Here is a 16,840-nt window from a genome sequence, read left to right as displayed (position 1 = left end):
CAAAATTCTCTCTTATTTCTCTCATCCCTCCATATTTTTGTAAGAACAGGAACATTTTATGAGATGCTATTTATTCCAATGAACTGTTTTGCTTGTGTGGCTTGGGATCACCCATACCAGTTGCTTTTGAAAATTATTGGTAAGGTACTGATTTAGTATGTGTTAGTTCTGGCATTTCAACAATCAGGAATAGCTTAGTAATAATTTTATAAATTAGAATAAATAATTCTTTGCATAATCTCTTCCCAAGTACAGAAAGCTCTAAAAAAATAAAATAAAATAAAAATCTATTTAGCCAAATGATGCCTGAGCCTTCCCTCCCATCCTGTAAGAAAGAAATGGGGCTTGCAATGCAAGACCTCTTCTGATTTGCTTTGAAGTTACTTCAGATTAATGCCTTTACAGAACAGCAGACCTCTCTCCAAGAGAGGCAGGAGCTGTCTTTTCTGATCAATACGACCTCATAATGTTTCTTGCAGGATTATGCTTGATCTAAATGCATTCTCACAGGCAAAATGTTAGAAGAGTTAATCTAGGCATTACATCATCTTCATAAAAATCAACAGGCAACTTCCCCGCAAAAATTATCTTTATTTTAAAAGAAACTGAAACCAGAAAACAGAAAGCAACAAAGTTACATACAGTGCTGGACAAAATTTATCATATACATTTTCCAAGAACGCTTGAATCAGATTCTGATATATGTTCTTCTAAAAGGTAAAATACCACATAATTATTAACAAAAAAATTAAATGTCAGCAATCTTCATCAGCTTATATTTTGCACTGTTTGGATGGCAGTAGATTGGTAACTTGCCTTTTTGAACTTATCTTTAACACTGAAAGGAGAATGTGGACAAAAACTTTCCAAGTCTGAAGGCCCTAAAAACCAGTATCTTCTCTAAAGACCATATACAAAAGCTTGAAGGAGAGACTGTCTTTTAAAGTAAAAATCCCTCAACAACTCTGTATTATTTCACATTTCAGAAAAAAAAAAAAAAAAAAATCAAGAAAGGCAAAAAAAAAAAGATTAAATATATTAAAAGTTTGCCCTCCTTAAGTTCAGATTTAGAACATCCTTTAGAAGATGAGATGAGTGTCTAGGAATAGACACAACATCTCTCATGACTCCAATCCCAAACTGTCTCCAATACAGCAATTCCTGAATTACAGTGCACAAGCCTCCGAGTAAAAAGGTGGGGTTGGATCAAAAATTATTTTGAGACAGTCAGTTTGTTTGAACATGAAAAGGAAAATTAATCATGTGTGGCAAACAATACAAAAATAGGTATTCCCTATGATGTTGGGATAAGCCATTTCTGAACGCAGACACTAAGGGCAACATCGAATACTTTAAGCGATAGGCAGCACCTCTAAGGGGCTGAACACCATTCAGAATTAATTACCTCAGAACTGATGACACACAACACTAGGGCACTAAAGGGACCCTTTATTTCCATATAAACCGCAAGCCAACAAGAGATCAGAGGAGTTCCATACAAAGAAGTGAATGTGCATAACTCAAGATGTAGTGTAGGATAGTTATATTGCCTTAAGAGTTCTGCTAAGTACACTTAATTTTCCAATTTTAAGGAAGAGTCTACTCTAATATAAAAAGCTTCAGACAAAACTTGGTAATTGCAGAATAACTTTAAAATACATCCAGTTCTACATCCTCCTGCATGTATCTAATCACATCCAATAAATAGAAAAATTACATGTTTTGTAAACCAACTAAAGAGTGTTAGAATAGAATTTTCACACCCATGAGCTTATTACCAAATGTTCACCCATTTGTCAGCGGATAACATTAAGAAATTCATCCTAACAGTTATGGCAACAAGATGACAATGCACATAAGTGCTGGGTGTTCTGAAAGGTAGGCAGTTTTAATTACCATGAACTGCTACCATCTATCATACCTCATTCTATGCAAGATACCATGCCGGCTACCAATCCATAAACAATAATGTTTCACATACTTCATAGAGTAGCTTAAAACACATCGTGATATGAAGTAATTTGTATTACATAGTAATTTAATCCCTGGCCACAGGGTTAATGTTGGACAAAGTCTGGAAACTTTCTTCCAATTTGAATTACATACATAAACTTTGCCACACACCACAGCACTAATGCATGTATTAATTCAGACATGCTCTAATTTAAAATCGAAACAAAACAGTTGTTGCAAAAATACATGTCACCAATGTGGAACACATTCAAGATTGTATAAAAAGTACTGAACTGATATCCCAAAACAGGTATATTTAAGCAGTACATAAGGAAAGATTAGTTTTAATATGAAACAGTCATTTAAGTCACATACAACATGATAAGAAGCATGACTTCCTTTTTTAAAAATGTTACACCGATACTTTTACTGCCAGGCAATGTTTATTTATAAAATGAAAGGGATATATTTAATGCAGATGTGTTATCTTATTAAGTTGGAATAAAGACAAATGTTAAAAAGGTGCTACATTTGAACACCATTGATTTTGTAAAAATCTCAAACCATAAAAAGCATTTCACTTGCAAATATGATAGGCCCCGAACTGCAAACACTTAGAAACGTTCTTGACTGTGTGCATGCAGTTCCACTGACTTTGTTAATTCTCACGAGCTTGAAGTTAAGCCTGAAAAATGCGATTACAAAACTGGTTCTTAGATGAAAAACTTCAGAGGTCATGAAATATTCTTCTTTGAGCAGCCCCCAAAATTATATTTTTGTTTTAAATAGAGCAAACTTTATTACTTTTCTCTAGTCTCTTTCATCTGAAGATCTCAAATAATAACTAGGCCTCTGAACACCCTCAGGAAGTGTTAGTCTGATCTTCTGAAAGAAGAGGTTGAGGCACAAACAGTTAACCTGCTTGTCTCAAGTTGTAGAAGGGATCAGTGAAACAGCCAGAAACAGGATTTTTGATACCTACCCTCTAGCCTACATGCAGCAGTGTCACCTACCCTGACACCAATAAAACAAGTATTTTAAAGAACAAATTACATATTTTCTCATTTACAACTGGTCTCTGGCAAAAACCTTAAGTATTAAGGACGGTTCAATCTAGTTTATACCTACTTATTGCAGCCTAGGGGAAAAAAAAAAGAAAAGAAAAAAAAAAGAGAACATTTTGGGCAATACAGGCTGCACTTCTGACCATGACAAGGAGCTATTTAAAAAGGACACAGGCATTTCCCACAAAAATGTTAAGGTTTGTAAGATTTACAAAATCTTTGCAATATTTTTGGTGTGCAGCACCAGTACAGTCTGAATCACTAGTAATGAAAGAAGCACATGATAGTTCAATACAAATTGTTTCATGTAGAGTATTACAAAAAACCTCACCTATTCTAATCAACCCTCCCTCCCACCCACCCTTCTATAACTAATTTCTAATTCTAACCAGCTGACATTTTCCTAGTACCTTACTAACAAAACATGACCGTTGTTTTTCCTGTGCATACTTGAACTACTACTAGTCAATACATGCAGAGAAAAACAAAGTATAACCTCTCTCTCTAGATACAGAGTCCACGTATGCCAAGAGCCTATCAGTAGGGCAAGCATATTGGCTGGATGACTTTTGGAGATCCTAATCAGCCATATCTCTATGATCAGTGTGATAACAAGTTTGGTTTTGTTGTTCTTCTGGTTTTGTTTGATATAATTGTCATTTGCTAATGCCTTGAACTTCTAGGTTAATAAATGCAGAAAATTTATTGGGTTACAAACCCAACACAGTACCAGTTTAGAAAAAACGGAAATAAATTGTTAGATCAAGTTTCACAAATACACAATTTAAGGCCTTATAAAATGATACTCCAGTTGATTTTAAGTTTGTAAGAACACTGTATTTAAATTCTTATGTCTTGCTAGCTAATACAGAAAACACTTGCCTAACTTCATGTAGGGTTGAGGAAGAGATTAAGAAATACATGGTTATTTTAAATACAGTATCTGCTCCAAAATGTTAAAACATTAAACGGACTTCTGAGAACAAATGCCCCAAACATCTTCTCACAAAAGCAATGGGTTGTAGGAGTTGGAAAGGTATTGTGAACGGCACACTTGGGTAACAATATCAACATTGGAGCTTTTGTTTAATTTTCACTAAGCAAAATTTTTTATTTCATTTACATTGCTGTAAGTCTGAACCAGCTCCACTACCTTCACAGTGCAAATTGTTGCAGAGATTAAACTAATTCCCAGAGGAACAAATCTATCTGACTAGATTTGGTTTAATTTCTATTTTAGATACCAAAAGCAAATTCTAACAGTCACTCAGTCATTAGGAAAACTACTGAAGAATAAATCTGTGTAACAGAGTTTGTTGCTTAGTTGGTTTTTTTGCTGTTTGCTTTTAAATATCACACCTCTAACAAAACAAGATTAAGTTTAGTCTCTGTACTAAATAAAGCAAATAATGATGAAAACAGAAGCCCTCGATCTGCCTTACACTTTCTTTACATCTCCATACAGGAAATGCTCAAGATATGAATTGTGTCATTTACACTTTAGACATTATTTCCTTTTTCCTGATGAGAGGCAAGACAGAAGAGGAGGGCAATACTGCACACTTCTCCGGTAAAAATCCGAGTATAAAAAAACTTTCCACTTTTAAAATAAAACCAGGACAATGATGTAGATCTGCACAGTATCTTCCAGGAAAATACCACAATAGAGCCCATTAAAAAAATCAAACACAATGGTCAACTAGCAAACAGGCCTTACTTTTCACTCATTAGCATAGCTTACCATAAAAACTACCTCTTTATATAGATAACTGTATTCTATATAGGCTCCTACATCACTCATCACCACAGACCTGAAAAATTTATCACATTAAGGAACATGACTAGTACCTGTAATGCTTGACATACGATTGTTTAAAAACTAACAGTTCCTAGTACAGTGGTGAGTATTACAGAGTCTTGTTATTACACTACCACCTTTTATTAAGTTAAAACAACACTTCTCTCTACAGAAACACTCATTTTCAGTTGCATATGCAACTTTATCACACTGCTAAGGCTGAAGTCTTCAAGGCAAGATGTTTCCCCATGTTAAAAAAAAAGGGGGTTATTTTTCAGATCAAGAATAAGATCAAATTACCCATATTAAAATAGAATTCTTAGCATCACACATGAAGCTGTAGTGCCTTTCATACTTGTCAGTAGGATAGCAAGTTTAGCAAAGAAGCTAAACTTCTAATTTCGCTAAACTCACCTGATGTGAAAGCTGTATTTTTCTTCACCCTAGATTTCCCACACCCTCACTGCAAGACTGACTGAGAGAGTGGTGGGAATTCAGTTTTAAGACTCTGCTGGCCAAATTATCTTGCAATTCAGAGCCTGTGCTGAGCACACTCCATTGCCTCGCACCCTCCTTCATGCCAAGTGGACTGTGTAAGCTCAGGATGACTGAGCAGGCTCCAGCTGAACGCCCTAGAAGATGGGGAGGACTTGCCTTGCACTAGTTCATTCACAATTCTCAGGCAGCACTGCAGCAGGAGACTAGAACCATCGATGAGAAAGGATGAGAGAGGTGTGCATGATTGCACAACCGTGACAGATGCAGAGACTGTATCCTAATGTACGTGCTTAAGATAAATGAATTAAGGTTACATATGCAACCCTAGTTTTGGTATTCTCTAGATTTAAAGCACTGGACTTCATAAACTTGATGTGTTCTTTTTCCAATTTAATCATACTTTGTAACTATTTCCAAATACTGCAAGCCCTGGCAAGAGTCTTCAGCAACTATTTGCTGAGGCATCAAAAGATATCATTACCTTTTCAAGGAAATATAAACGTGTAAGGGTTAGCAGGTTTCACTGCATTACTAAGCATGAAGTCATTGCTTTTTTGAATAGTGTGTTAATGCTTTACTTCAAAAATAGGAAAAAGCACATACGGAATTCTCTGTATTTACCCTAAAATAAAAACTATCAGTACTGCACATTCCTCCATGTCATCTCCACCATATTCAAAGGATAGCAAGAACATCAGTAATGGACACTCACCCCCCAAAAAAATAATTTAATGAGTACTTGCAAATACAGTACCATTAAAACCAAGCACTAAATGCTGGTGTCAGTTAACACATTAACACTAGCAAATTAGTGGCTATTCATACAGGCACATATTTGCCTTCAGTAAAATTGCCAATGCACATCCTACTTCTGATCAGTTGTCAGTTATGTTTTACAGTTAATCAGAAACAAAAAATATTCCATCCTGTAAAACATTTGCACACATAAAACTAAGAGTACAAAAACTGAGATGGAAGTTTATGAATTAAAAGAGATTAGGGAAAAAAAGATGACAGCAATGAAACGCAACTGATTGTCTGCAGAACATGAAGTACCCAATTTGTAACCAAATCTGCATCACAAGTATTTCAACCACTACCACACATTGTTAGCCATCCGTATTCAATGCAGGTGGTCCTGCAGTCTCTCTTGTACGCATTAACTGGACATCCTTGTCAGCCATGCAAGTATCACAACCCCATACTGCTGACGCTTCTGCTGTAAGAAGGCCATAAGCTGACTCAGTCATGCCTGTACAGATCCGATGAAACCATTTTTGACAAGAAGCTTCACACAGGATGGCATCCTGGTCATCGTTAACTTCATGTGTACAAATTCCACATGGATAGACGGGTTCAGAGGACGAGTGACCATGACGACTGGGATGAAGGGGTGTTTTGCTGCTCTTTTCAGAGTTGCATCCTTCAGTAGTACCTCGAGGCTGGCGGGACTTACTCTGAGTCCCATTTGAATGACCAGCATTAGTGTTATCAGCACTATTAGAATGGCTATTTTCCTGATTTACCACATTGTTTCGAGTAACACTTTTTAGGTCGCTGTTACCTTGACTTACAATGTCCTCTGACCTGTGATGATGCTGATGAGCAGCAGTGTTCTGGCTGGATGCTTTGCTTGCACCTTGACTAAAGTCTTGCTTTTGTGCAGATGATTTTGTCTGGTTGTACGTGTTTGGTGGAGGAACAAAAGAATGGTTTGACTCTAGCTGAGAATTTGGGAAACTTGGATTGTTTCCAGGACCAAAGTTAGATGGCACATCAGGGTGAGGTATCTGACCAGAATGGCCAAAGTTCTCACCAGGATTTGGTCTGAAATGCTGACCAGGCATATTGACGTTTTGATTTATATGACCACTACTATAAGGTGGTTGATTCCCAAAACTTGGGTTATCATGCGGACCAAAGCTGAAAGAGTGGGGTCGGCTAAAACCCATTCCCACAGGGTTTTGAGGAAGGGGATGTGGCTGGTTTCTGAGGGAGTAAGAACCACCATAGGGCGAGGACACTCTGGGCAGCATGTGAGGTGGCATTCTGAAAGTGTTATAGCCTCCAAAGCCAGGATAACCAGGATTACTAAAATATGGATTTCCTGAAGGAAGTGGTTTATAAGACACAGTATTATAGTTGTCATCAAATGGATTTGCAGCTACAAGGTGGTCAGAGCTTGGATTCGGCGGTGGAGCATATTCAGATGGAGGAGGAAATGATGATCCCTAAAAATATTTTAAATACAACATTTAAATTAGTTTTAGTATTTCCCTGCAAGACAGGCCAACCACAAAGGTCCTGGATTAGCAGCGCTACTGTGTAAAGCTCACCTACTGTACCCTGCTAGGCTGTCTGAAATTTCAGTACAAAGGCAAGAGAGGAGTTTGGGCTCCAAATAACATGGTGATTTATATAGTTATCTCAGTGTTTTAAAAATTGTGCAGTTGCATAACCATGCTTCTGAAAAACACTACTTGATGCTTGACTTCTATTTCTTAATCTTTTACATAAGAAAAGCAACAATACAGAAAGCCACGTGTCACATAAACACATGCACAAAATGTTTCCAAATGTTGAAGGGCAGTTTTGAAGCATTTCCTTAGTTTCATTGTGGGTTCATTTTACTGAATATACATCTCTTAAGACACCCCGCTTCTACGAGGATATACAAACTTAATGTTACTATAACCCTAAAAAAAGATATCTAGAATATAGGAGTCTGCATATAGGAATTTTCTATATTCTGCGTACCAAACAGAGGTGCCCCTTATGAGCATTCAGTGATTGCGGACAGTCTGCAAAGCATAGTCAGTAGGTATAAAATACAAGGATTTCTGGTTACAGAGCATAATCAAGTGTTTAATGGAGCCCAGAGGCTGTTTAAATGTCAGAGTGGCTATACAATTGAATTTCATTCTAGACTAGCCTGTGGGGAACATCTAGCTGGTTCACCCTCATGCTAACTGTGCTCACAGAAAACATTTCCTCTTAAATACTAATAAACTAAGACTGAACATTATTTTTTTCCCAGAAAGATTTCTGCTGTGCTGCGAATTTTGAAGCTGGTAAAAGAAGAGAGGATACTAATCTGCATGTCCTCTACAGTTACAACCATTCCAGAACACAAGAAAAGCTCCACCCAAGAAAGAGGTCTGAAACCCTTAAATTAACTAAGTATTTCTCAGAGCAGGTTTCACCATGACTACTTTAAAACAAAACAAAAATTAAGAAAACAGATCCACATCTCAATGGAATCTGGATAGGCCTAACAGAAAGTGATTGTTTGACCTACAGAAATAAAATTACTCTCACTGGGCAATACCAAATTAACAGATACTCTCACTCAAAGCTGAATGAACACACAAATGAAAATTCTGCACTAGAGAAATCTAATTGCTTTAAATGTTTTGTATTCAGGCTTCCTTTTCTGGAAACAGAAACCGTATAGAAATGCCAAATTGCAGGGATTCACTGGAAAGGAGCCGAACCTGCCTCACAGCTTTTGCTTGAAAATCACTTGGGGAATATGCCAAGAGTTTGGTCAAAGCATTAACAAACGGTACTGATCCATTAGCCCACAAACCTACACAGAGAGGAATAAAACTAAGAAGAAAAGTGGTCTCATGGCAGCTACTCATGCTGTACAGATTTCTACCAATGGCTACAAAGTCATTAAAAGAAAGTCTGTCTCAGAATCAAATCCATATGGTAAAATACAAGTTGTTGCAGTCCCACTACGCTCCTCTCTTTATAGGTCTTTGGCAACCTACAGAGATTAAAATAACTTCAGTGAGAATAACTAGTATTATGAAGATTTCAGCTTCACAGTACAACTGAAATATTTTGTATGTAACCACTATTTGTGAGAATAGACTGATATTCTGGACTGGTATTTGCAAGACAGTCGTACCAGCAAACAACATCTGAGTGCACTATTTATGAAAAAAATCAAAAGAACCAAAGGGAATTTACCTGCGTATTTGCTTTGCGCTTTTTCTTATCAGGGCTTCCAAGCTGTACTCCTGGTCCTCCTAACCCATCCAATCCACTGTCACCACCTACAAAATTTCAATCAGTGCAATACTGAATTAGTTTTCTTACAGACTGTATTTTAAGTTTGACTCTGTCATAGCAACAGATCTCTCTTACAAATACTGAACTTGCATTAATTCTGGTGCCTTAAATTGCAAGTCCTTAAGGAGCAAACATCTGGAGGCAAAAGTTAGCATACCTCGTATACAGCTATCTTACTCTATTACCACTTTAATGTCCAATTCATGCTCATTACAGTTGGAATAAACATTTCCATTTATTTTATGTTTATCTGTCCCTTGGTTCTTAACATCTTCACCAGTTAGACGTATTTCTTGTTTGCATAATGCATAAAACTTTCAAAAGTCCTGCTTAAAACCATGACTAAGATTCACCTCCTATTTAACTTACACAGACATAGCATTCATCAAGCTCACTGTACCAATACACAACCGTACGTTAAAATATGCCATGAAGGAAAAAGCAAACAGTAGTAGATCCATGAATGAAAACCAATAAAAACCTGCCGTGTTGTTTAGACAGATCTCCAGTTTATCAGATCTAAATCTTGCTAAATGCAAGACTTGATCAAACAAAAAGACACCTGCCAAAAATGAGAGGGGCTCTAAGCGAACCTGCCCTACTCTGCAGAAACCTCATAGAGTAATTGAGCATGGCTGCTCTGGCACAAAAAGAAGTAAAGAATGTTCATTTTATTGCTCACTCAATCAGACTTGACTCTGAGCAATACAAAGAGATATCTGTACTTCACCTGGGATTCTTCACCTTTCGTAACAGCGGGACAAGCTCTCAGTTGTATAAATCGCGGCTTTCATTTTTAAAACTCTAGTTAGACCATAGACCAAAAAAAAAAAAAAAAATTCTAGCACATTCCTTATCATGCCATTTGGTCTGCCCTCATGGGGCTCAAGTGGATTTGCTATCATATGGGAATGCGAAGAAAACCCTGAGCTGAAGTATGAAAAAAATCACTTTCAGGTGATAGGAGAGCAACATATGTTAATATACTGACATCATTACATTAAGAAACTGTATGTTAATTCATTTTTTCCCAAGCCCATTAAGATAATAGCTTATTTGCTCTTTAAAAAAAAACCCCAACAGTATAGAACAGTAAGAAGTGGGCAATCCAACCTAAAAATTTTACTGTGATTTGTTTAAAACTCATATTCAGAATACAAGTCAAACTTTATCAAGATGCAAGCATACAGCTGAACATATGGGTTTGTCTTTATTACCAAAGGCAACTTGAAGAGAACTGTGAATTATCATAGTATTACACAAAGAAGCATAAAGTATGACATTACTCTGCTCTACGTTAGACAAGTATTCCCAGCAGACACCTAAAGCAGCTTTAGAACTATTCAGTAAAGTAACACAGAATCTCTTCTCACAGGGAAGAAGTAGACCTACTGTATACAAGCTAAAATATCCAACAGTTACTTCAAATACTCCTGATCAAAGGAGGCCTGACAAATTTTCACTCCTAGCACTTCCTTCCTCCCCTTTTTGAAGTTTCAGGGAATTTACCAGTCCTACCTCAAATAAGAATCCAGTTCTGCCTCTGCTTTGAAATGGCTTTGGCCGTCACTGTTGAAATTTAATTTCATTTTTCATTATACATAAGGAAGATACATGGACAACCCAAATAATCACCTATCAAATTTTAAGTCTGAATTTCAAGGACTAGGGCATGAAGTCACGACCATGTTATCAAAATAAACTCGTGCTTGAGCATAACATAGCCCAGTATAACCTACCATCAGAGTAACTAGGGAGTACTCTTTAAAAAACAGTCCTTTTTGCCTTGATTTAGAATATAAAATCCTGCATATACTTAGCGTGCTATGAAGTATCTACAGTTAATGCAGCGGAGTGCTAAGTAATCATTGCATAAAGTTTTACATAAAGAATGATGACAAATCTCCCTTAAATTCCAACTCTGTAAATAATCTTCTTGATAAACTATTTGCTCAAAACTGTCCCTGCAATTTCCATTAGCTTCTTCTCCAGCATTCCTATATGTTTTTCATAAATTCAGTGGGAGATTGTACTGTGAACACCGTTCCTGACAACTGCATAAAATACACTCCTGTTCATGGTCCTGTACTCTTAACACATAAACAACGTTAACCACTGATAGCACAATATTACAAATATTCAGATTTCTTTTAATAAATTCCAACAACCAGCAGCACAGACATTAGTAAATCTATGATCAAGTAGAATACTGAGGATCATATGCAAATGCTGTTTTACAGTAGCATAAGTCAAAACTTTTATAAAATTACGTATAAATTCCCTCTCTGGGATCACAGTCTTCAAAAATATAAGCATATGACTATTACAATTCCAGTGATGAGTTCCACTGATTTCTACATGAATTACTTCCACGGGTGAAGCCATTCATATGCCTAGGTTTGCAAGACAGAGTCCTGCGTCTGGAAAGGTATAAAGCTTTTGTATTTTCAGTTCTCGCTGTGTGAGGCCAATGATTTGATTTAGCCCTACGAATTTATATTTTCCCTGTGGATTTTATAATGATTTAATTTATACATGAAAGGAAACAGAATGTTAGTCCTAGCATACCTCCAAAAAAGAGTGAATAAGGGTCATTTTCATGCAGCCAAAACAAACTTTCCAGAAAGTCACTTTTGGTACCTACCACACAGACTTTCATTAAAAGGTGTACCGAGCATTTTGGAACGTTGCATTAAGGATGCAAAAAATTATTTCATCGTCTGAGACTAATTTTCCAGGACAAAATACAATCCTTTTGACTGGGACATCATATATGTAATGGATCTAGAGATATACATATCTGATAACTATTCCCTTATTAAAAAAACAGAGAAAATGTATTTCAGCCATTTACAATTGGGAAAAGGAGAAGAGGGAAGTCCCGTATTCTTTTTTTACTTCATACATACACAAGATAGACATTTTCAGTGTTAGTCAGGAGAACTACAACTTGTAGCTTTGTTTACACATTAAGAGATTCTGACTTTGCATGTCATTTATGCCATACTCAACATACTGCAAATACACTATGAAGTCTTTTCATACTCCCTGACAAATCTCTGTCTAGGTTTTTACAGAATGGATGCCGGAGTCTTTTTAAACAGCGCTTTATCTCAGTAAGAACGTTTTCTCAAGAAACATAAATGGCCGAATAAACTTTTCATTATAGACAGAAAACTAAAAAGAGTCTAATTTCAACCAGATTTGGTGAGCCTATTCTGTGGCCCCGATCCTGTAAACAGTTTTGGTATTACATGGTAATTGCATGTAACTCGGTGGGTAACTCAGGCATGTGAAACTGTATGTGCTCAAATATCTGCAGAATCAGGGCTTGAGAGTGAAGGAGTCTAATGAATCCCAGTCTCCTTTGTAACACTGCTGCATATTTTCATTCCCTCATTCTCAAGGTTGCAATCCAGCTGTTACTAGAACAGTTTTAGAAAAGCAAACTATAAATCAATGACAACATGCATAGCAGAATCCACACCTTTCCCCACTTACCCAACTATAAAAAAAGCTTAAAACATCAAGAACAATAGAATTCCAGGGGCAAAAGAGAAGGAGAGGAAAAGAGAAGCAATAAATTGCAGATCTCACAATTTTGCCATCATTTTCACCCAATTCAGTCACCCTACTGGCTTTCATTATTTCATTCAGAAATGTATTTCTGTTTTTAAGGACTGTAAGGACACAACAAACGCTACATTGATGTGCTACTGCCGTTAAAGTCAGCTGCACAGCCGAAGTCGGAAGGGATACCGTATTTCTACCCTTCTCCTTACGCGTTTCAAAGAAACGCATACTTCAAACCTCACTAGAGCCATGCTATATGCTATTAATAAAGAATAGTATTTCGGTAAATTTTTCGTTCCCCGACAAGAGAAAACCAACCCCCCAACTAGAATCAAGTGCAAGAGCGAGACCAGGGGGAGAAGAGCGAACACTCAAGTGTAATTTATGGGCTCTGCATCAACACTAACTCGGACATGTGGCACTGCCGACGTATTCCCTTGCACCAACAGTATGCACGCTGCATACTAATGGGCAGCACGTCCAGAAAAACACAAGAGACATAACCACGCACCCGCACGCCTCCACTCGCGGGTCACATCCGCGCGCAGAGCGAGCCCCGAGTTTCGCATTTCAAGGCCCGCAAGCTGCGGGAGCCCACGGGGCCCGGCCGGGCCCCGCCGTGCAAACTTAGCGCGGCTCCCGCGCCGCCCGGCCCCGCCGCCGCCACCAGCCGCAGGGAGGGACCGCGGCGGGGGGCGGGGGGGGGGGGGGGCGCGGGCGGCCCGGCCCGGGCTGCGCGGCGGCCGGCCCGGAGCCCGGCGGGCAGCGGCGGTGGGGTCCGGCCGCTGCGCGCACCCCGCGGCACCAGCGGCTCTCCTCGCGGGAGTTAGGCCCCAGCAGCGGCCACCCCCCAGCCCGGCCCAGCTCCCCCCGTACCTCGGGATCTCTTCAGCGCGATGGGGTCCTTCTCCTGTTCCGCTGACATTACAGACAGCAGCGCATGGCTCCCAGGGCGGCAGGAATCGGGGCTCTTTGATGCTGCTGCCGCCGCCGCCGCCGCCGCCGGCCCGCACCCCGCCCCCTCCGCCCCCGCCTCCTCCGCCGCCGCCCCCGCCCGCTGCTGCCGTAGCCGCCGCCGCCGCCGCCCCAGTAGCGGAGCTGCCAGACTTTGCAAAGTTTGGGCGCGGGAGGGCTCTACGGCGGCCCGCGGCGGGGGCCGGGCGAGGCGGGCGCCGGCGAGCGGAGAGCCGCTGCCCGGGAGCTGCGCGGGGGTCCACGGAGCGCCGAGTCGCGCCGGGCAGGGCCCCCGCGGGCTGCGGGCGCCCGCCTCGCTCGGCGCCCGCCGCCGGGGCTGCCAGGCCCCGCGGCCCCGCACAGCGCCCCCGCCGGCCACCAGCGCCGCTCACCGCGCCGTGCCCCGGCCGCCGTTGCCAGCCGGCTCCCGGGCCCCCTGCGGCGGCGGCGGCGGCGGCAGGGCGCTCCGCCGGGCTCCCCGCGCTCCCGCCATGCGCGCGGCGGGACGCGGCCCTTCCCGCGGGGCTGCCGGCCCCGGCCGCGCCCCCGGCCCGCGCCCCCGCTCGGAACAAAGACGCCGCGCTGGGGCGGGCTCCGCTGGCGCCGCCACCCGCCGCTCGGCCGCCGCGGGCCTGCGGCCGCCGGGACGCGCGGGGCGAGGCGCCGGCCGCGGGGACAGCCCCGGGGCGGGCTCGAGCCGGCCGTGCGCGGTGGCTGAGGGGCGGCGAGGCCCGCGCCCGGCGCGCGGCCGTTAGGACCGTTAGCGCGCGTGAGGGCGGGGGCCGGGGCACGAGCAGGCTGTACCCTGAGCGGAGGCGGCAGGGGCAGGCGGCGCGAGGGCCGGGGCCAAGGCGCGGGCTCCTGCTGGCGACTTCTTGGCCACAGGCATCCACGTCAGGCGCCGCAGCGGGAACCGCTTCTCAGACGCCGGTCGGGGCTGCGCTCCCCGGGTCGCGAGTGGCTTCACCGCGTACCTCGCAGGCGACACGTGCTTAGCGCGTTCTTCTCCCCCCCGGGCTGCAGCTCCAGTGCCTCCCAGCCCACGCGGGCGTTTATCTGAAGCGCTGAAGCACCGTGCGCCGGCGGCTGGCTGGCGGGGAGGTCCACGGCGGCGGGAGGACCCTCTCCGAGGAGGGGCTCCCTCCGTCCAGGTATCGCCCTCCAGTCTGGTCTCTGGCCTGAGGGTAGTACAGAGGAGGCACAACCCACGGGGCCCAACCGGTGGCCCTCATAGTGTCGGTAAACCCTTAAGAAAGGCAGGATGAGCGGTAAAGCACTGCCGGTGTCACTGTAATTTTGTGGGAACATACATTCCGCCCGTTCCCTGTCTTCTGCAATGGCTGCATTTCAGAGGTGTTACGGTGGAGTCCTCTTACTTCATCAAAACTGTTAATCAACTGTATCAAAAACAATTATCTTTTTAATAAGGATTTGTCCTCCCTTAACTGGGATGAAGCTGTCCAGCCGTAAAGTAAGGGGTTTGCTCACAGACCTTGTTTCACAATACCTAGCAGTGCTATTTCTTTACGTACCTTCTTGTTAGATGGGTAGTTGGTACTTTTCTATATTTGGAACACTTTTTCCCCCCTCAGAAGTTATGCTTCTGTAAAGGTTAAGGGATTGGTATTACTATGTTTTTGCTTTTACATTTTGCATGTCTAACTAAATAAAATGGAGAAAGTAATTCAGTTTTTTTAATGTCGATTTCTGTCCTTCCCTCGACATCATTTTTAATTGTCCACAGTCTCTTCCTTTGCAGAAATCCCAGAATGGATGTACCTCAAAGTATAGCATATTGCCAATATTCTTGTGGGATCTGCTGGTTAATTTTGTGTAATCTTGCTGAGGAGAAGGGTATTAGCAAGGTGGGTGTGAGCTATTCTATACTTGGAGGAAGATGTGTCTTATCTGTGAAGAGATTTGCATTTCCTGTGGTGGAGCTCGCTGTAGGCCTAGATGATTCTCCCAGGACTGCATGAGCTTTTTGTGCGAGGCTGCCTTGTAATACCGTGTAGACTGTAATTATGGATGCGCAGACTGATGTCACTGAGTCTGTAAAGGTTCCTAGGGGGAGACTGACTGCATCAGAAATGTGAGCAGGGAATTCAGATTTAACCCAGTGCTCCAGTGGCAAAAAATGACGTCTGTTTTGCTGTTCATCCAAATTCAGCTTGAACTTGTACTCAGGTCGTTAGTGAGCAGTCCGTGAGAATCCTGTTGGACCAACTTTACACTTCTAAAGCTACATTGGAAATAGCTGACGCAGCGTCTGAAGGGAAGTAACTTGCTCAGGTGCCTACACCAGCATCTCAAATATTCCCAAAAAGTCTATGAATATTCTCGTTATCAAACACTGTTCACCACCTGATAGCCTTGCTGCTCACTGGTTGTCCTTAAAATTACTCGAACATTTCTTCCCCTCAAAAGTTGGCATTAATTAAGAAAGCTTAGGGGTACCTAATAGCAACCTTCCAACGCCTAAGTGGAGGTTACCAAGAAGAGAGAGGCTCTTTACTGAAGTGCATAACAGGAAAGCGAGACTCAGTGGTCATAATTTGAAATGAGGTCCCAACTGGCTGGGGGGGGGGGGGGGGGGGGGGCGCGTGCGTATGGGGGGATTGTTTTGAGGCTAAGCAAACGGTGGGACAAAAAACTAAAATTGTAGAATCTCCATCCTGGGAGGTTTTCAAGACCCAACTGGGCAAAGCCCAGAACAGCCTGGCCCAAGGTCAGCATTATCCTTGCTTTGTGCAAGGTTGACTCAAAGTCAAGACCTCCCAAGCTCCCTTCAAACTGTAATGATTCTGTGATTCTGAAATAATTTTCTTTTTAACAATAACCAACCACACAGGAAGCTCTTGCTCCCTGCCAGAGTACTCAGTTGTGAACAAATACTATTTAAGTTTAATACTTCATAACT

The 16,840-nt window shown here is 41.8% G+C and overlaps 1 protein-coding gene across 1 annotated transcript; it reads right to left on the bottom strand.

Annotated features, from left to right (window-relative positions):
* Positions 1 to 5,896: 5,896 nt before the first annotated feature.
* On the bottom strand, positions 5,897 to 13,897 carry PYGO1 (pygopus family PHD finger 1). The gene is made up of 3 exons (XM_059823903.1): positions 13,843 to 13,897; positions 9,292 to 9,377; positions 5,897 to 7,544 (listed from the first exon to the last, which is right to left on the bottom strand). The coding sequence occupies exons 1-3, from the start codon at positions 13,889 to 13,891 to the stop codon at positions 6,423 to 6,425; spliced, it is 1,257 nt and encodes a 418-aa protein (XP_059679886.1). The 5' UTR covers positions 13,892 to 13,897; the 3' UTR covers positions 5,897 to 6,422.
* Between the last annotated feature and the right edge of the window lie 2,943 nt (positions 13,898 to 16,840).

The sequence above is a fragment of the Gavia stellata genome, chromosome 13, assembly GCF_030936135.1.
Source record: "Gavia stellata isolate bGavSte3 chromosome 13, bGavSte3.hap2, whole genome shotgun sequence".
Classification (NCBI taxonomy): Eukaryota; Metazoa; Chordata; class Aves; order Gaviiformes; family Gaviidae; genus Gavia; species Gavia stellata.
The sequence above is the reverse complement of the archived record's forward strand: the minus strand, read 5'-3'. Positions and strand labels throughout refer to the sequence as shown.